We start from the raw sequence: 21,378 nt of genomic DNA, 5'->3' as shown, positions 1-21,378 counted from the left end.
ATAAAATATACATTGCTATAGCTCTTCATGTAACAGTGCTTTTTTTTCTTTTCATAGCCTCACATTTCAACTTCTCAGCTACAATGTCCCATGTTCTTATACCATATGTGTCTTCCACTTTGTGCAGCAGGGGTGTGTCATATCATTGAGCTACTGAGCAGCAGGTTTATGGTTTAGTTGTCAGCAGGTGAGTTAAGGTTGATCCAGGCCTTTAGCGCTTATTGTTGCTGGATTTGTCTTCATCGCCATTCATGTGTTTTTGCCTTCAGAAAACAAAACTGTCCAGGTTTGACCATTTTGTATTCCATTCACATCTTCCAGAAGCAGTAACAGAAAAGCGCCACAGGCGTGCCTTATGCTCTTTCTAAAAGAGTCATATGTTCTGTGTCAGGCCAGAAAAAAAGAGAAAAAGAGAATGAGTTCAGACTATACCAGCTCTCCTTAGCCTGAGCTGTTGACTTAAATTTATAGTTGCTTTTTATTTTGTATGCATATATTATAATCTCATCCCATGGTGTGCTTGGGTGCAGGCAGGGTGGACTTCTGGCTACGTGACAGGAAGTGAATTTCAACCAAAGTTCTTTCCCCACTCCGAGCTCTAACCCCAAGCTTCTGTTTCAAAACCTAATAAATATAAATGGAGGTGCCCAAGCAAAGATAATGGCATGGCAGCCGAAGATGGAGTGTCCTGCTAAATGGGTCACCTTAAGCACACGAATGCAAGGAGACTAAATAAAACAAGTGCACTAAGTATCCTAAAGTGTAAGTGGCCATTAGGGAGTTATTACTATACTTTGGAAATTTTAATTGCATTTTGTAACATCAAAGATGCTCATCGTTCACTTGTCAGGGTACTCGGAGAGGCTTTTTGCTCTGCAGGTACGAAAGAACATAATATGGGGCTGGAAAAAAATAATTTGTGTTTTTCCGTTTCATCACCCTGCCAAATATAATAGGGGGGAATCTCAGAAGGGTTGTGGGAAGTGATAGATGTCCCTCATTGGACACAGAACATTTAGTTTTCATTAAGAGTTAAACGCGTACATGATACATTAGCAGGGGTTCAGTGAGTGCCACCGTGCGCTCACTGTATTTCACTCTGATGAATTAGCAAGCTGCTCGCTGGCAGAGGGATGACAAAGGGAATCTGCAAGGATGACATTAATATGACATGTGTTTTGCCAGCCAGATAATTTCTCTGAGCAGGATGGTGTTGTAGAGCCAGCTAATATTGTCCCTGACCTGGGCTGAGCTCTCTGAGTGGACAGCCGGTACCTGAAAAGAGAACTGAGTAGCTAAGGATTTCCAAGAGACAGAAGAACTGAAGGTTCAGGCCAGAAATGTAAAGCCTTTCACTGGCATTGGATTTCCCATGGTAAATTATTATTATTCTCTACATAAAGGAGGTTTAATTTTAGGATTTAGGCCTCTCTCCCGTGACCTGTGGTTTTGTTTTGACTCTTCTTGCCAGACAAACACCCACCACTAATACTTTTTGTTGATAATTTTGTTGTTGTTTTTTTAATCAGGCCTTCTTGCTGCAAACATGTTTTGCATGTTTTCCATGTTTAGTAACACCTGGGATTAGCTTTTTCTCCAGGCAACATTTCATATGCAAATTGTCAGACAGGCAGTACAGTTGCAAAAAAAAGATATACAGTAAATATATACATTGATAAAATATATATTTTTTGATATATATATAAATATGAAATTTGTGAGTGTACTTGTTATACATTATTGCCTGTTGATGTGTTTTAGTTAACCCTCTTTATAGCTCATGCTTAAAAACCTTTAGACATTTGTTTAACTGAAACTAAGTACAAATTATAATGGAAAATTGAGATATTAATTAATGAACAGCTTCAGTGATTATATAGTCATTTGAAGCTTTATTCATCACCTGTGCTACTGAGGAAATAAGTTATTTAAAGTAAATATGTGCTGGAGACTTTCTTACACACCATGTTTGCATCAGGAAGTCTTGGACTCAAAGAAGGTAAGGCAACAGCATTCAATTATGGAGAGAAGCATCAGAGAAAATGCTGTTGAAAACCAGCAGTACTGGACACGAGTTGCCTGTCGAAGTGCTGTGCAGAATCGTGAGTGCATTGTAAGAAACTGTGGCAGGTTCTTTAAGAAAGGCACTCCTTCAGCTAAACAACAATACCAACAACTTAGAGCCCCATGAGAATAGCAGAAAAATGAAGAAGAAGGAAAAGGTTGTTTTTTTCTGAAGGTTTCATTTTCCCTGTGCAATGTAATCTCTTTTAATCTAATTCTAATTAGATCTGTCTATCAAAATTGGAAGTGTGTGACTGCATATAATTGTACCACCTACACTTTTGTTTGTGTTTTTGATGTCTTGGGTGCAATGTCCATATCTTTTAGCTCTTTTTCAGCTTTGATCAGACAGAATATTGCATCAAAATACAGTTTAGATCTTAATACAATGCCATAAAGATAATTCTAGTGCAAGACAACATATAATAAACTAAACGTTCATATTCCTTCTAGCTGAAATACCATTAAATGTTTTCTAGTAGTCTTAGGGCTACGTAACAGGGAACAGGCGCTGTCTGTGCTGCATATTCATTAAGATGGCTTTCAAAGACCTGTTAGATGCACTGTTGCTGTATGAGGGGAAAATCGGTGAGGTAGGAGGTCAGATAGCAAGCCTTCTAGGCATGTCATGCAAGCACTCCTCCCTGCATAAAGAATGCAGTGTTTTTTGTTTTGAAGCAGGTGTCAGTTACAATTGCAATCTTCAGTCCAGTCTGCAGCTTGGTGCTACATAAAGGTCAAAGCTTGTTGACGGTAAAAATAAGAAAGACCAGGCATCAACATATTCCTAATATGTTTTCTGCCAGTGTGTGCATTCTTTTTCATTATTCTCCTGTTTCTGTTGGTGTAAAGTATGTGAGACATAAGCGGTTTGAAAAAAGAAACCGAAAAATCACTTTTTATCTTTAATTAATTTATGTATTCTTTAGACTGTTTCATTACATGAGGCCAACGAGAGATGAGCCGGTCATCTGCGTTTACAATCATACTATTTTATGCAGAAACAAATAGCATTGATTGCAAGTGTCTCTGACAGGAAGGTGATGACTGCTGTAGAGTTTCTAGCCCATACGGAGCAACTAGAAGCTGTGGAGAGATTTAGAATCCCTGGATTACCTAAGGAACTCTCAATGTACCTGCACCGGATTTTACCTGCAGCATGAAAACAATCAATAATACTCTTTGACATCTAATAACAAGCTGGGGCTACTGTTGAGATGCTTCAACCTGGCACATGGCTTTACACACAGGAGAAATGTGTCAAAAAAGGATGAAGCCTTTCACGTTCTGTTTATTGCTGTGTTCTATTGCGTGGAAAATGTCTCGACTCTGCAAGGTCTACAAGTGAACGTGAAAGACTGTAAATGTTTACAAATGAGGGATCTTTTTTTTCACCCAACACCATGGAAGTGATAGATATAAAGTGAAAGATTTTAAAGAACTGCACAGCCTTTCTCTGGTTTGGCAATCTGCTGTCCATTAAATTATGTAGGAGTTAAAACCTCCTAGAAACGAGACATGTAATGTTTGTGAAGTGTTGCAGCCTTTCAGCAGAAAATGTCTGGCCCCCAGCACCGTTGCTCTGATCTGAGAAGAGCGTGATTAACAGTAGTTCTAAGACATGCCCGTGCTTCAGGCTTGTTCTGACAAGGCCACACATACTCCATCCGGGCCTGACAGTCGAATTGTCTGCTCAGGCCTATTTCTGCCCTGATTGCTCACAGGAGTGCCAGGATTTAGGATTACATAACCTTGAACTTCACAGTCATGATGATGGCATTGTCTGGACACAGCACAGTTTATTTCTCTGCCTAGGAATATTAATCTAATATTAATATTAATAACCTAATATTAATTCAGGTAGCACATCCCAGACTCTATCCAAATGCCAACCCAGGATGCTACACATATAAAATTTATAGTAACTGCAAGTCTTTGCCTATTGCTTTAGTTTTTCTTCCATTGTTGTCAGCAGTTGTCAAGATCATTCCATTGTTCTTTTCCCTTTGGCTGTTAAAGCTGACAAAATAAATTCATCTGATTTGCATTTTGGTTTTTTTATATATATATATTTCACAACCAAGTATAGAAAAAAAATATAAACACCCCACCTTCTCAATTGTGTTTCTGTGAGAATTTCTGTCAAAGAATTCCTGCTACACCAATGATACTGCATTGCGTGTTTTAGTCTGTTTTAACAACTCAATGCCAGCACAATATAGACTGGTAATCTGCTGTTCTTTACCCTGCTCTGCTGCGAAAGAATAGAAGAATAATAGATTGGCACTCTATTCTTATTCTAATATACTTCTGAGCATGAAAGCAGTATTCCATATTGCCCAAATATACTGTAATTGTGTATCTTTTTTGCAAAAAGTAAAAAGACCATCATTTCTGTTTATTTAAAACACATTATAAATATGTGCTATTGTCTGTCTTTAATGCAAATCTTGCAGCACAGTGGTGCTATTGAGAAGGGATGCATGCCTTTATTCTGTGGTTATGAAGTGAAGATGTATGAAACAAAAATAGATGATAAATAGGGTGTATGGAACTATCCAGACACATCGTCGAAACCCGCTCCCTGAGATCCTTCAAGTAATGTTTTAACTACTTGATTTCTTGGATTAATAATGTGCTGTGACCCTTCATTGAGCGACATTTTCTTTACTTCTCACAGATGCCCAACACATTGCCACTGCGACGAACCCCCTCCCAGCAGCCTTTTCAGACCTGCTGCCTCACTTCCTGGTGGAGCCGGACGACGTCTATATCGTCAAGAACAAGCCCGTAACCCTGACCTGCCGCTCCACCCCGGCCACTCAGATCTACTTCAAGTGCAACGGAGAGTGGGTGCACCAGGATGACCACATGATCGAGCGCACGGTCGACCCAGCGACAGGTATGGGCGTGCGGGCGTGGCAGCGTGACTCTTCCCAGTCCCATCCACAGGGCCCATTGTAAAGAATTTCACCGTTTGTTTGTAGGATAAGTATACTGTAGGGTGGTGTTCATTACAGAGTGTTGTCCCGGAGAGAGGGCAAATCCCTCCACCCTGCTCAAGCAGTTGTAGACTTTCCTTGGCAACTGAAGGGATTACATTCCTTAAAACCCTTGTGTTTGGCAAAACCACAGCTGGTGAATACTTGAGAACATGGGAAATAGAGCATTAGGTTCCATAACGAACAGAACTTGCAAATTTCTCCCTTCAAAAATTTGAAAATAAAATTACAGGCCTGACAGTTCAACATGCAGAAGCTGTTAAATCATTGCACAAATGATTAAAAATAAAGATTTGCAATCACCCGCGCATTTGTGAAAATTCGCATCTAGCTAGGCGCTGAGAGAGGCAAGACAACAGCACAGAGCCATGAGTGGCTGGAGGAGCTGAGCACGTTCTGAAAGTTTCCACGGGCAGAACCATGTACTGTACGAGAGAGGGTGTTCCGCGGCTGGGAAGACTTGTTCCCACTCTGAAAACTGCTGAACGAGTGAGTTCTCTGGTTTGCACACCTGCCACTGATGAGGGAAGGCTGTATAATAAGGTAAAAATCACTTATTTTAACAGGCGTCTGAGGCATCCTTCCCTCCTCCCTGTCCCTGCCCTTGCAGTAGTTCTTTGGACCGTGTGGTTATGTTAGTCTCATTTTCGTGGTCTGGCTAGGCGGTGCAAAACTAAAACATTATCTCAAGCTGCTTACCAACCAAAGTGCATGACTGTGTGATTTCTTTCGGGCTCCTGAATTTGTTCCTTATCATGTTAAAATGAGCAGTCTTGACACAGAAGTAATACAACAGCTCCAAGAAACGCCCAGAACAAAACACAGCAGACACAATAATGTCATCATCTGGTAGTTTGTCCTTGAATTTCACAGCACTTGGTCCTGATTTTAACATAACGTGTCTCTACATTATATTTATGTGTTGCCAAAGAACTGTCCAGAAATAACCAGTGTACAGACATTCTAGCAGGATTCTTGCTTTAGCAGCTAGTCTTAAATGAATTATTAACCTTGATGTATTATTGTATATTTCTGATGGAGAAAACATTGGGCAAGAAAAGTCTCCTTTTATGTGTCTTCTTAATTTATGGAACAGTTCCTTCATTTTTACATCTATAATTATGAACAGTACCTTCCCTGCTTTTATTTATTTTTGCATTTATCATCATCATTAGCAGCAGTATTTGTTTTATTAGTTATAAACTTTATCTTTAGATTCTGTTCAAGAAATCTAATATACAGTACAGGTAAATGAAATTTAACCAACCCATACCTCACTCACACAGATAGTTAACCTGTGCCATAGTTTTGTTCAGTTATTTGTTTTCTCTGTTTTCCTTGTTTCCTGTCAAGCCCAGAGTTTCTGTTGTTTAGCCTGATGGTGCTATGTTTGCAGTGCGTTTCTGTTGTCAGTGTAACAAGATCATTTCCGCAAGGTCTGAACCCATTTCCTCAAGTCGGTACACCATGCACCCACCACGTGTTTGTTCCAAGAGCAGTTTAACTCGGAAAGGCTCCAGTGTAAATCCAAACTTAAAAATAGATGCGTCTGTCACTGCTGAGCTGTGATTCAGAGCGGATTTGTAACTTAACACTTCGCATTTACAGCAGAAAGCCTACAGACCGTTAAAACAACTAAACTGTTAAGGAGGAGGAGGTTGGAAATAATGAAAAAGGCATATTTTCACAAGACGTGTTATTTTTGGCAGCCTATAGTCATTTTAATAGACTTTAGTTATTCTAGCTAAAGTCTTCCACTGGGTAATTCTGTCTCATACAAACAGCTATAGAGATTATCATCGTCATTTAGTTTAAAATTTCAGTTCAATTGGATATAGGTATTAAATGTATGAATAAAATTTATTAAGCATATAACAGCTTAACAAAATGTCAGAGTAATGTTTCGAAATGAACAACACGGCATTTACGCCACACAGTATTTGGGTTTGGTAATGGCAGAAATTACTTTCGAGAGCAAATGACCATCTGCCTGTAAAGTGGTGAATTTTAGAGGGCGTCGCCTATAGTCACAAAAGAGTGGCCTCGAGGCAGTGGGAAGGATGTGCTGCAGCAAGCTGGCCGAAGCAGAAAAGCGGTTTCAGTTTTTGTCAAATACCGCACTGCTACTGCAGCTCTAAAGCCGTGGAAGCTCAGACGGCAAGGACGTCTAGCTCCTGACCGGAAGGCCCCACGTTCAATCCCAGGTAGGGGAAAGCACTGTAGCTTGTTCTAATTCCTTCCAGACGGCTTCCAGGTCCACTCAGCCTGCTTTCCAAATGGGTACCAGGGGGTTAATCCTTCCGGGGGGTAATAGGCCGACCGGAGCGTGATGCTGACCACATCACCTCCGCCTCCAGGGGCCCTTGTCCCTCATTTGACCCATGGGCCTTAATGGCCTGAAAAGTGACCTACCTACAGTACCTAGCTCTTAAATATTCCAAATGGCAAATAAAATGTAAAAACCCTCTTCCAACTTAATATAGCCTCATCAAATACCATTAAAAATAAGGATAATAACCGATTCAAAAGCTCCTAAAACCCCAAAAGTGGAATGGCTGCTTTGTGTGACCACTACTACAGTACAGAGACAGCTTTTAATGATCTGCAATTGCAGCTGGATGGTACAGTCTCACTACTGAGATTGGTGCCAATGGAGTTGCTGTAACGTTTCTTTTGTTGCAGTACTTGTTGTTGGTTTCCATGGAACCTCAAGGGTCTCTATACACAGCCATGGAGTTCTGAGCCACATCCTGATTTTCTAAGACTCTACAAAGGATGGATTTGTCACAAGAGAGCATTAGAAAAGACCGAGGATGTGAAGATGCCAGATGGCAGAGTAAAGGTGCTTTTCTGAGCTACTTACCTCAATCCCCCAGAACCTGTAAACTTAATCCTGTCAGGACTACTTAGTGACCAGGGTTTTTGATAACCCAATCCCTCTTGCTTGAAATATTAGGAATTTGGGAAGTAATTTGATGGCCCCTTTCATTTATTTGCCTCAAATCCCACAACCTTTTCCCCTCCACTGGCAATAAATGGCAGACCAGAATGTCATATAAAATAAATCTGAAAACTACACTCTGAGCTTTTCTGATTATCAGTGTGTTGTTTTGTTCATTCTTTCCATAATTAAAGCTTAGATTAGATTTGAAAAAAGCTGGCTTTTTTTTAATCACATTTATATGAACTGTGATCAGACTTTTAATATAAGCAGTTTTAATATAGATAGAAGAGAGAACCACAGTGGTGTTTGTGATTTATTTATATTATATGGCCAGTGTTTTAAAATATTTTTGTCTTTATAGCCATTATTTCTTAGTAAAACAGTGAATATTTGACAGTGCTTGATAGTGAGTACAAGTGTGGACACATATACTTAAATCTAACATGTCTGGTTAAAGTAATTGTTTTATTAGCTTATGCAGATGAAAATGCTGGCCCAAGATATAAATATGAAAATTTCTGAGAAGCTGAAGTGTGATTCTGATCGGTCTTTTTTCCTAATATGTACTGTCCACACTGGAAGCTGGACCTTAAATCACCTGCTCCCCTGAATTGCCGATATATTTTGAAATAAACTGGAGACATCACAGGGTCTTTAAATCAATAGAACGGTGAATCATGCTTTCTGATTGTTTGAGAGATGTGGAGCAATTATCTGTTGCCTAGGCAAGAAACAATCAGCACTGAAAAAGAGCCTAATGACAAATTCAAAAAAGCAAAATCAAGGGCCATTGTATAATATTCTTAAATTGAACCACTGCTAAGCTGCTAAACAGTTTCATTTAGATGGCCGTAAAAGGAAGACAGAGGAAATTGACACAAATATGTCTAATCAATAAGTAAAATAAGGCCATGCTTTAACTTCATTTTGTATCTCTTCAATAGGTTTCTTCCAATTCAGAAAATGTTGTACTTTATGGCATTAAAAATTGAAGTAGCTGAATTGAAGCGTGATGGGGGAGATTTGGTGTTGAGAATTCATAGCTCTCAAATAGTTTTATTTGTTAATATTTCAACCAGGATTTACCATACCATAAAGGAGTGGCCTAAAATGTACAGTAGGTAAGTAGATAATTTCTCTAGGAGCTGAAAAGGCGATCACACACTTTCTTAAGCTGTGTCGTTTATTTCTAAATGAGAAAATGGCCCCAAATTTATATTGAACTGGTTGTCCTAAATAATTCTGGACCAATTGTATATAATTACAGCATTTGAACTTCTGTTTTGGTTTACAGAATCGATTTTTTTATTTTGTTGAGAAATGTAAAAAAAAAAGATTCTCTGTGTGCCTTAGGAAGGTGGTTTAACCTCCCTCAGTCTCAGACAGACTGACAACAGTTCTAAGATTAATGCAAAATTTAAATTTAGAGCAGAAAAACTCCTCATTCCACACCTGATCTCAGCACTGGCAAAATCGACCAGGAGTTAAGAGGAGGAAATGTCTCCTGATGGCACTATACCATTTGAAACACAAAACTTGTGTCACTGTCAGAAATGCAGGAATGAGTTATAAACAGACAGTGTGGAGAATGATGAGCAATGCTAACACCTTCTTGTGATATGAAAATAAATACAAAATTTACTTTTTTTCGTTGCTTGACCATTCCTTTCATTACAGATTATTGCAAAATCCGCATAGTAAGATGGAAGTAAGTTCAGTATATTAGAAATGGGTACAAAACTCCACAACCAGTTACAGTATGTTGCAAATTAGTTTGTTACATAAATAGAATTGAATTACACAGTAAACACATAGCCAGAATTGTGTCTGTTTAGCACAATAAATACAAATCACATACCCAACATTACAGAAACGTTGGCATTACAATGTTTAATTGCAACAGAAATAAAGCATAGCTGGAGCCATCATAATTATTCTAGTTCGTTGTAGAACAGTAATAATAGGTGTTTAGTTGCATTAGTTTCATTTTAAGCAGCAGTTTTACACAGTTCTGGATACCCATATCTACACTCATTAAATCATATAGCTAATCTTATTGTGTTAATCTGCCTTTTATAGATTTATTTTTAAATTCTTACTGAATTTACATTACAGAGAAGTCATACTTTCTGCAATATTTTAGCAATATTTTCTGCTTATTAAAAGCTTCACAAATTTCAAATGCACAACTCATCTACTGTATAACCTTTTTTAATTACAATGGAAATAAAGTATAGATGAGGCCTTTCAGCTATGCCAGTCTTTTTGTAAAAAAAATCCTAAAGGTGTGTGTAGAGAATTGGGACTATTCTATAGAAAAGGTTTTTTTTTTCTCTATAAGTCATTTTGTAAGGGTAATAGTACGAGTCTAGTATGTTGGTACCTTACCTTGCTTGTTGCACTATGGTACAAAAGTCCATAGACATATATTTCTTTATCTATATTACAGAGTAGACAGCAGGATGTAACTTAAGTTTGAGTTTGAGTTCTGCTTTTAATTAAAATAATGTAAATGGGTTTCAGAACATGGAATGACTCTAAAAAAGTTAGTAGGGATATTCCTCAGAATGCTGTCAGAGCCTGGCTTGTCATGGCTGTGATCTCTGTGCCTTTTTTTTGTTTGTTTCTGGCAAGTTGCTCTTGCCAAGAATAGTGTTACAATTTGCCCTTCACCTTAAAATATCTATAGATGGTATTGATCTTACCTGTAGGGTCTATCAATTCTCAGTATCTGCCTACAGTAACTTATCTTTGTGGTGTATCGCTGCCTGTTGGCTCTCACTGCTCAGTCTAGCTCTGGTCTTCCGGCCCTTCTGTCTCCCAGAGTGGTCTGCTCCACTTTCTTCCCTAGCATATGAAGATGAAGGGGGTTCTTACTTTGTCACATAAAGACGTTTCCTGCCTAGAGAAATCAATGCTAACTGGCAGGGCTATTTGTGAGAATTATGGCACTGTGTTAGGAGATCCTGTCTTTTGTAGATATTATTTTCAAACAGAATGGCCCATCCATCCTTCCAAAAAGAAATAATGGAGTATGTATTTAGAAATGGAAAAGGAAAATAGAATATTGCATTCATGTGGATCAGAAATATTCAGGAGGGTGCCTGTGACTGATGTACTGCTGTGGTGAAGGGACTAAGAAATTATGACATTTAGGAAGGAAATTTCCTAAGGAAATAAACCTCACAGGGAAGAGGGTCAGTTGGGTCCTTCTCTCTGTAGATCTAGTGATTTCAAAAAGTAAGATATAGAATTCATATTGTGTTTTTCAAGTGAATTCTAACACTTTCCATCCATCCCTGCAAAGTTAGCCTGTGAAAGGTGCACAATGTTAAATTTGAATGATTTTATAGCTTTTTTATGGTTTACCTATGCTTGTAATGTTATTTCATTGTGCTTTAGTACAATTAGAATCATGGTTTAACTAACTTGACCGCGCTTTATTGTGAAGTCATTGTGCTTGTGTAACCCTGTCTTAAGGGGAGCCAGGTATATACAAACTGGCTATGATTGCTCGCAGACAATCATTAAGGACTTGGTGGCTTAAGAACTACAACTCCCATAAAATGTACTGAGCAACTACCTGACGGCATTACGTCACAGACCCTGGGCGGCCTGGCTGTGGTGACGTCTAGCGGATCCCTCCAGGACTGGCAGTTTCAGAGTTGGTCGTCTCTCGTTATCGGCGCGCAGGCAAGTCGAGAGTACTGCAAGAAGGTAGCCAGGTAGCAAACTTCCCGCCTCATAATATTATTTTCTCCTGTTTAAAACGTTTACAGAAAACTTTTTTTGTTGTTGTAATATACTACAACACGTTTAAACACAACACACCATAATAATTTCTAACAATACACTTAACTCACAATAAACACTACGGAGCTCTGTATTCATCTCTTGACAACCCGCACTTTTTATACTCTTAAAACAAATATACTGCACACCCTAAAAACCTTAACGAAACAGTGACATCGCTAAGCATAAAACTAAAGACATTAAAAAAACGTATTGCTGTACTTCAGGTTTGCTCGTTTTACCTAAAAAAATAGAAAAAAACATAGGAGTGTTTCCAGCTATATTTACAAGTGGGAAGTACAGCACGCAGGTAGAGAGGATCTAACTATCCGCCAACGCCAGGCGCTATTCCCGACCCATTTGCCCCTCACCACAACTCCTGCTTACTCTTGATGACACTTCACTGTGCTTTTACCGCAGTGAGACACGGCAGAGTGTAGTGCAGTGTTGTTAGAAGCTAAAGCACACCAAACCAGTTTCTGAATCTTGAGAAGTAATAAAACCAGCTGAGACATGCCATACCGAAGCTGGAAAAATCAAGAAAAAATGTTTCTTGTAATCCAGAACTAACAAGGCAGACAATAGCAGGCAACAAATCTGTGCTACTGTAGGTTAGACCATGGGAAAGTTAAAGACAAGCTTCTAGTTCTAAAGTTGTTCAACTCTGTCTCTTAGGCCAAGAGAATCCAGAAGAGAATAACGATTTTCAGCTTCCTGCAATCAAAAAATGTCAAACATTTCTGCTTTTTCATTTTCAGTGGAACTCATTTCAGTGGGTGCATGATCAAACTTTTTCTTATTTACAGATAATGTTGACACTAATTGTACAACTGATCCTCAACTCATGCATTTAGATTCCCTTCAAACAGGTTGGGCCTCATCCCTCTCACAGCTGAATTTCCTAACTGATGGAAGGGAGGTGAATGATCATTAGAGCAACTGACCACTTAATGTGTATGCTCTTCAACCTTTTATGAGTCTGTCTTGCAGAGAAACTTCTCCAGGCTTGCAAAATTTATACCCTTGTGCCTCACAGTTGCTTTCATTCATTAACTCAAAATTCCTCCCCCAGCTTTCTCCACACATAAATGTTTCTGTGAACATCAAGTCTCATTATTCTCTAAATTCTCTCATTTTTTCTTTCCCACTTTGCTGTAAAATGCTTTCCTTGAGATCATAGCACATAACTTAAAAGCTGACTGTCACACCATGGTATGTCTCTACATAAACAGTGGTCCCTCAAGCCAACATTAGGCTGCTTTTCTTCGTTTGTGGTCTTTTTTTTAACTCATCTCATTGTGGTCTCTGCAACATCATTGCATCCATCAGTGAAGTGTGAATTTGCTAATTCATCTTGTTTCCATTCTTTCAGAATTTTACCTTTTTCACATCAACACCTATCAACAGATCATTAAATACCTTCACTCACCTGTCAGGATTTCCAAATAGCTTCATATGATTTGACGGTTTTCCCAAGGTTTCCATTCTGGAGGATAATTTCAAGTAATTTATAAAAGGCTAAACGTGTTCTTTCATAAAAGATCCAAACTGTGACATAGAATGTGATGTTAAAATTAAGGTCTGTTTGGCATTGATGCAAGTATTAGACAAATAATGCAAAAATCCCTTTAATACTTCTAGTTGAGTGTACAAATTATCAAGGGATATTAAATCATTTGGGATTCCTGACAAGTAAAGGTACAGTATTTAATATTAGAAATATAGGTTAGCAAAATCTCTTTAAACAATTTTCCCAGTCATTTTTCATTTTCTTTAAAAAAATTAGAATGGACAGTTTTAGAAAGCAGTGAAAAATATTTGAACAGTCTGTGAAAATGAAGAAGATTCTATTTCTGGGTCTACAAGTGAACCCCTTCTATGATCACAACAGGTACCAGAGTTCAGAGTACAGTCTATGACTTGGTTGAAAGGTTGGAATTGGAAATAATATGGGATCACCCAAAGTTAAAAAGAGAAGCCTTCATGTAATGTGTGAGAAAATATACCAGTGCGGCAATATGAGCACAGGCAAATCAGACAAATGGTAATCTGGCCTTGTGAGGTCAGCAGGGCCTTATGCAGATGATCATTCAGAAGATTAACATTTTTGTGACTGAAGGGCATGGAACTAGTGTGGGAAAATTGGACGGTCCCACCATTTTTGTGTTCTTTTCTAGGTCATTAAGGTCATCTAGGTCAAACAATATTGTTTAAGAAATTGATGTTTCTTGCTCTGTATCTTTGTTGTGTTTTTGGAAAGATATTTGATGTGATTAAATGTGATACTGCCTTCAAAATCCAGTCTATTCAACTCCTAAAGTAATTGCTTACTCTTGGGGGTATTAACAGACATTTTCAAGAAACCTTTAGTATTGTCGCTAATATATAAACTGGTTCATTACGCGATTCTGTGTTCTTGTGTCTGTGTCTGTTTCACATCACAAAACTCTTTTTCAAATGAAAATATTGTCTGTATAAGGAGGCAAAAAGGCTGGATTCCCTAAATGACTTCAATCACAAGCCTTTCATCAGCAAGCTATTGAAGAAGGTGTAGTCTTTATCAGTTCTGCCACATAGCTATAGACCAGAGTATTGTAGTTGCAGGAGCTCTCTCAGAGGCACTTACTTGGCTATTCATAAATTATCAATAGTCAATTTCAGAACATGAAAAAGTACACAAATACACATTATTAGATCTTCAAAGTACTGTAGTCAATGTGTCATTACTGATATTTAAAGAGCCTAGGAAATGTGATTCTGTGATATTTAAAGTATAAAGCATTAAATTTAACAGTCTGAATTTAGTCAGTCTGTTTTCTTCATACCTAAAGACTTTCTGTCAATATTTATATGTATCCTAGTAAGATTCTCGGGTTTTTAGTAGAACTCTGGTACTTTAAAGACTGTAATGAAGTCCAAATAAGGATCACTAATGCATTCACAACCCATTGCAGAGATGCACATTTTCTGGCTCTGAAAGCAACTTTTGCAATTCAATTTTCTAATTGCGATTAGGACTGCAGAATAACAATGAAAACCGACAATGGTGATTAAACATGATCTGGGGTATCGAAGAACAATCAAGCCACAATTTAAGTAAAAGCCGATACTTCTATAAGCTTGAATTTAATGAACACGTGGAAATAGGAGAAGCAGGAAAGGGACAATATAGTCTTAAATGAAGATAATGGGCTCGAGCCACCTGCTGCACATCGATCAATAGCAAAGAGTCTAATTGATAATGCATTATTAGCTGGATCCTTATAATGGGAATTGTATTTCAGCCTGTCGGTATGGCTGATGGAGAAGTATTTGGTGATGATAACCTGAAACAGATGGCAAGGTCAATTATCTCTGCAACACAGCTGTCTCTTTACTCCATTAACTGGCCTTTATGAGGGGAAAATGAACTCCATTTAACCCACCACACTTCTCCACTGACATGACTGGATTTGTTCTGTTGGTCAAATATTTAACAGCCTACTTAAAATAACTGGATCAGATGTGTTAACTTACACTTTTATTTCCTTGACCTTGATAAATTGGGATCATCTTTGGTTCATAAATAAGACTGGGAATTGGAAAACCAATTATCTCCATATTCAAAGCAGGAAGTTCTATTATAATAAGAAGCGATGATGTATGTTTGTATCTGTTTAATTTATTACTGCAAATGCCCTTGTAGTGTTATCTTAAGCAGTGTGTGAACATTTGTATAACCATATGTTTGATTGAAGTTGTCCTAAATGTAGAAGGTAAGACAGATTTAAGTACCCTTTCATGTGTCAACCTTACCACATTTCTGAAGCTTGTGAAGTCCTGTGTTTATTAATTTGATTAAGTGTCAGCCAACCTTTGATATATTTTATGTCAGCTCTTAACTTGAGGAAAAAGTAAGCCAAAGACTGTTTATTTAACATATTTTACAGTCTCTTCCACTTCCTCGTTTTAAGATGGGGCTAAGATATGGCTCAATTCTAGTTTAGTTATTTCTACAAAGGTTGCACAATTGCTAATACCTGTATGTTAAATTAATGTGTTGATCATGCATACAGCAGTTTTGTCTTTTGCTGATAATTAGAATGAACAGGTATTCCTTACCTGGTTGATGTTGAAACGGAATACAGGAATTACTTTTAAGTTAAAATCTTTAACTTTGATTTCCTGTTTTTTACATCATGTATTCTTCTGTCACCGTTAGTTTTGTGAACCAAATCATATGTATCCTTAAATAGAAAGCTTATGCAAATACACACAGATTTATCCGTTTTCCCATGGAGACCATATGGAAGTGCATTTAAAAACTGAGAACCTTTTTACTCAGAGTGTTGTGAGAGTATGAAACAAGCTACTCATGTTGTTTCTGAAAAAACTGAGCAAGATCTTCGAACTGATTAGCTTAACTACCAGACTAGCTATGTAGACCAAATGGCTTCTTCTTGTTTGTAAGCATTATTATACTCTTATAGTGCAAGAAGGCTCAAATGTAGTAAGGATTATAGACAAGAGGCAAAAGCCTGTTATGAGAAATATGAGGGCATTTAACAGTATGTGGAATTAAACAGTACATGTACTGGATATGTTTGTGTCTTTGCAGAAATGTCTACTTAAAAAAACCTGTTCCTGAAGTGAAATACTGACTTGTATCTTTCTCATAATTTGTATTAATAAAATACAAATTATTTAAATAAGTATGTGTTCCTGTGATTAATGCTGGTAATAGGGGAAGGATGAAAACACAGCTTTTTAATGTTTATCGCCTTTGGAGAACCGGCAAAATTCTTTGTGCTCAAAAGGAAGAAAACAATAACCTACAAACTTGACATTTCCCATAAACTATTACACCATCAATTCAGGCGTTTACACATTTTAATTAGGTATTTGGAGCTAATTAGCCCTTATATCTTCCGAAAATAATTGAGGGAATTAGAAATATACGATTGCCTTTTCTTCTTCTTGTACATTTCATGTATGTACAGTTACGCCTGGGCTAGCTCATAGGCCTTGGGTCTCCACGGAAACCAGCCGCGTTTGCACCAGGAGCTGAGCAACTGCCCCCCCATAAAATGTATTTATTCCATGTAGCCCGGGATATTTCAGCCCTGATCCGCCTATGATCTGGTGCTCTGACCTTGAGCTTCCTTCTGCCTAGGGAAGTGCTTGCAGCGCAACACACCCGCTTGAGAGACGAAAAACCTGCTTGAACTAAGCTACTCAGATGTGGTTTGGGAATCGTTTCGGTTCCCAAACCACAAGGTCAGCCATCTCCCCGTCTGTTACCCATCGTCTCCTCAGCCCAGCTGAGAACCAGACCAGTGGCATTGTGTCGTGCCCCCACCCTCCTGCCTTGGTTGGTGGCACAGCTTCCCAGTCTTGTTCTTTCCTGTCAGGCCATCAGCTTAGCGCATATCTTGTTCAGCAGTCTCCTTCTGCCCTCGCAGTGCCATCCTGCTTGGTGATTCCCGCCTGCCTTCACAACTCCTATCCTGCTCGGCTGCCTCACCTACTTTCCGTAACTCCTGGTTCCTTCACAGGAATCGAACTTTTGGATTCCACAGCCTGTCCAGCAGACGTGGCTTTTTCCATCTATCCACCAAACATAGCATGTACTAAATTAAATTATATCCCTTTGTATTAATCTAAATATGTAATGTTTAGATTAATTACTCTTTATGACTGTTTTTGTCTTGGATGTTTATTTTCTGGCATGTCACCGGTTTCAGTTTCAATACGTTTTCTGGCTGTGCAGTATATGATAGTTAATATCTGAAAGCAGGCTAAGAGGACCAGCTGCAGCTGAAGTAGCTGCAGACTTTGTTGAGAATGTACACAGCTTGTGCAGAAATAGCTCAAAGTGTACCCTGAAGACATTATCAAGCTCAATTCAAAGCACTCCCTTGGAAGAATTAAAAAGTGCATATTTCCCTCTACTATGTTCAGGCTTGCTTTCTTTAAAAAAGGCTGTTTGTTGACATCTAGGAAACCGTAGCAAGGTAGTTACTGACCCACCATAAGAAATGCCTAACAAAACCATTATACTCCCTGGTTAGTGGCACAAAATAATAACATTTGGAACAGAGAATCCACAAAGTGCTGTTTTGTTTAGAAATACATCAGCTGTGTAAGACAGGCTACACTCAGTAGCAACAGGGTTTAATGAGACTGTTATGGAATAAACAGGCTACGTTCTGTCCTGGCTCAAGAGCACACAGGTCTCCAACTCTCACCTTTTACACTTTAATAAGCACTGCTAAACTGGACTACTGCTCTATGTCCCTAACAATGACTTCCAGAAAGCACATTAACGGGGTTTCATTTACAGTTGCTTTTACAATGATTTTTTCGTTGCTTTGTTGGGAGACAGTATTTTTCAAGTAGCCCATCTTCCTCCCAAAAACATCCAGTGTATAGTGTAATTATCCCAATTACTCCCTAGGTCTGTGTTGATCCATGCTGACTTTAACCACTTCAGTACTTACTGAATGTTCTCTTGCCCCCATAAGTCATTAATTAAGGGATGAACACTCAAAGGTTTTAGCTTAATTAGATGACAACCCCTGTGGGTGTTAAATAGTAACACGCAGCAGGCTGCTCTGCTGGTAATATTCTCGAAAGGGAGGGGGAGTCCAACAGTTAACACCTGAAATCTAGTAATATTTTTTGGCACCTATCAGGTGGAACAATAACGGTGAAATAAGTGATGAGCAAAAGTACTGACACCTTGGCTGCAACTTCATGACTATATTATTGATATGGATTTACAGCAATCTCACTCTATAAAGATCTTGATGATCTTTTTACAGCAGTCTCACTCCATTAAAAAGCATGGTGTTTTCATACCATTTTTATTCCTGTAGGAGGAGAGGATGTATTACCCACATCTTCAAAAATATAGGAATAATATATAAAAATCCAATCCCCTGCATATACAAACAAGGACATTTTAGGGTGTCCTCAAAGAGTTATTATCCAAACACTATCCAATGCAGAAATTTCTTCTATGTAGACTTTTTTTTTTACGTTCTGGAAGGTGCTGGAATAAATAATATGCCTACCAAACACATTAGGCTAAAATAGTAACTGTGTTAGATGCCAAAGGTTACTGATCACTTGTAGGGTCATAGAACATTTTGCAAGTATTATAAGCTGAATCCCAACCCAGGCATCCGTACAGTAATTGCATTAGAAAGCTGAACCCCTTTGAGTATTCACTAAATTCAGTGGGATTCACATCCCCATGGCATATTGCAAAATCAAAAAAAATATTAAGTGGATATTTAATCATACTTTCTTGTTTATGAAGAGGCTTGGTTATAGTCCTTGGATGCCCTATATCTCCTCTCAAGGGGAAAGCATGCGGTTCTCATTTTTACTGCCAATGGGGTCTTTCTGCTACCTGGCCTGTGTACCTTGTGGACTCAGTCTAATTGAATTTCACCGCTGACAATGGCAACGCATTCAAATCTGCTGGTTCCAGTCTCTGCTTCTGATAAGCAAATGACCCATGTGGAATTGAGGTCGAGATGAGTGGAAACAGAAGAGGGAGGAAAAATAAAGAAGTCTCTTACTGACACAAAGGATATTCCCTCTCAGAGAACAATCACTTTAATGATGTTTACCTCAGGTTGGAGCACCCCGATTCTTTTTTTTTCCCCACCACAGCTTTGTCTCCTAATGCATTATAGCAGAGCACTCAAAACATCTCATCTTCTTCTCTCTGAAATGAATACTTTAAAAAAATACTTTGCTGCACTTCCAGTGAATAATTCCCCACCACCACCCTCTAAAGTACAGTGTCATTCAAAATTACTGGGACAGCAAAGTCAAAACTGTCCTTTTTGCTTTACAGTCTAGCAGTTTGTATTCGTTACAAAGAAGCCTTGGTAATAATTTAAAAAAAAAGAGTAAAGTGCAAAGTACCATTTTGTTTAGAAATACATCAGCTGTGTAAGACTCAGTAGCAACAGGGTTTAATGAGACTATTATGGAATAAACAGGCTATGTTCTGTCCTGGCTCAAGAGCACATGGGTCTCTGGCTCTCACCTTTTACACTTTAATAAGCACTGCAAAACTGGACTACTGCTCTACAGTATGTCCCTAGCAGAAGCTCAACTTCCAGAGAACACATTAACAGGGTTTCATTTACAGTTGCTTTTTTAAATGTTTTTTTCATTGCTTTGTTTGTTTGGAGACAGTATTTTTCAAGTAGCCCATCTTCCTCCGAAAACATTCACTGCATAGTGTAATTATCCTGATTAATCTCAGGGTTTAGCGTACCCCTGCAGATATTTTTGGTTAACCTGTTGAAACATATGTTTGTGCTGCAAAGCTAGTTTTTTTTTAAGTCAAATGTACCCTAGAATATGTGACAGAGGAGTAGACATTCTAATAAATTTCTGCTTCTCCTGCTGCATTTCTTTGCATTCAATTCAAAATCATCACTGCCTTCTACACAGTTGCTGCTTCAGTTTTAGAATGACAAATGTTGTTTCTGTACAGTGTGTCTCATCAACATGACAGACACAGGAGTCATGCAGCCAGTCCCCTGTCTTGTACCAGCTCGGCTGTCTCTCTCTTTGACAGGAGGGTTTAGGTTGATATGTGAAGGGAAATGAGATGCAGGGGTCTAATACCACCTTAATCACCACTTTGGCAAGGTAAGCAATAGAAATCAGCGATGAGGTCGCCCCAATTATTCCTCTTCTGAATTATTGAACATCTTCCAAGCAGGGTAAACGTGCAACCCATTGAAAAATATCTTAACCTCTACAAGTCGTGCCAGGGAAGCATTCAGTGTGTCTGTTTGCCAAGAGCTTATTTTGAATACAAAGCATTGTTTTCCCTTTTCTAATGTGTTTGCACAGTTCATATAGTTGGTATTAAGGTCGTTGACCTCCTTATCGTTCTTATTTCTTATTGCAGGCTAGTTCTGCAGGATATTTCTGATTTTGTTTGGCACAGATGTGCGCAAAAGTTTGCTGTATTTGCCTTATTAGTCACTGTCACTTGTGTATTTGCCTACACTGTTCGCCCAAGGTAAAATAAAAACACCAGGAAATTGACATGATCACGCAGGGAGAGAATGGTGGTGTTCCACACCCTCGTCCCCCATTTCTTGAAGGTGAAGAGTATTGGAACAAATGGGCACTAGAGGACTGGGAAATGATGAGTGTGATTATGCATATTCATCTCCCTTAATTATGCCAGTTGCCTCTTGATTACTTGGATAAGACAGTATGTCACATAAAAGCCTACATTTTAATGTACTGTCTTTTTTTTCTGTGACACTTTGAGAGGCTGTCTCCTGCAGTCCCACACTCTAATTACATTACATTTGGAATCTGAAATAACTTTATCAAGATACAGAACTGTAGCGTGAAATCTAACATGTCGGTCATGTAAAACAGATGATTATCAGCAATGCAGCCATATTGTTTGAAGAGAGCTTAGCAAAGGTATAAGAAAATAACAGTTAATAATAACAGTTCAGAAAAGGGATTGCATATTTTCCATAATTTTCCTGATTTTCCATAGAGGTTATATTCCATGTAACTCCTAATGTACTTTATATATTT

The 21,378-nt window shown here is 38.4% G+C and overlaps 1 protein-coding gene across 1 annotated transcript in view; it reads left to right on the top strand.

Annotated features, from left to right (window-relative positions):
- unc5a (unc-5 netrin receptor A) overlaps nt 1–21,378 on the top strand; it is a 189,959-nt gene that overhangs the window by 106,163 nt on the left and 62,418 nt on the right. Inside the window, exon 2 of the mRNA XM_088933458.1 lies at nt 4,745–4,990. Coding sequence (XP_088789584.1) covers nt 4,745–4,990 — 246 coding nt within the window. The remainder of the gene's footprint in view (nt 1–4,744; nt 4,991–21,378) is intronic.

The sequence above is a fragment of the Atractosteus spatula genome, chromosome 14, assembly GCF_055471065.1.
Source record: "Atractosteus spatula isolate fAtrSpa1 chromosome 14, fAtrSpa1.hap1, whole genome shotgun sequence".
Taxonomy (NCBI): domain Eukaryota; kingdom Metazoa; phylum Chordata; class Actinopteri; order Semionotiformes; family Lepisosteidae; genus Atractosteus; species Atractosteus spatula.
This window is presented reverse-complemented; position numbering and strand designations above follow the sequence as displayed.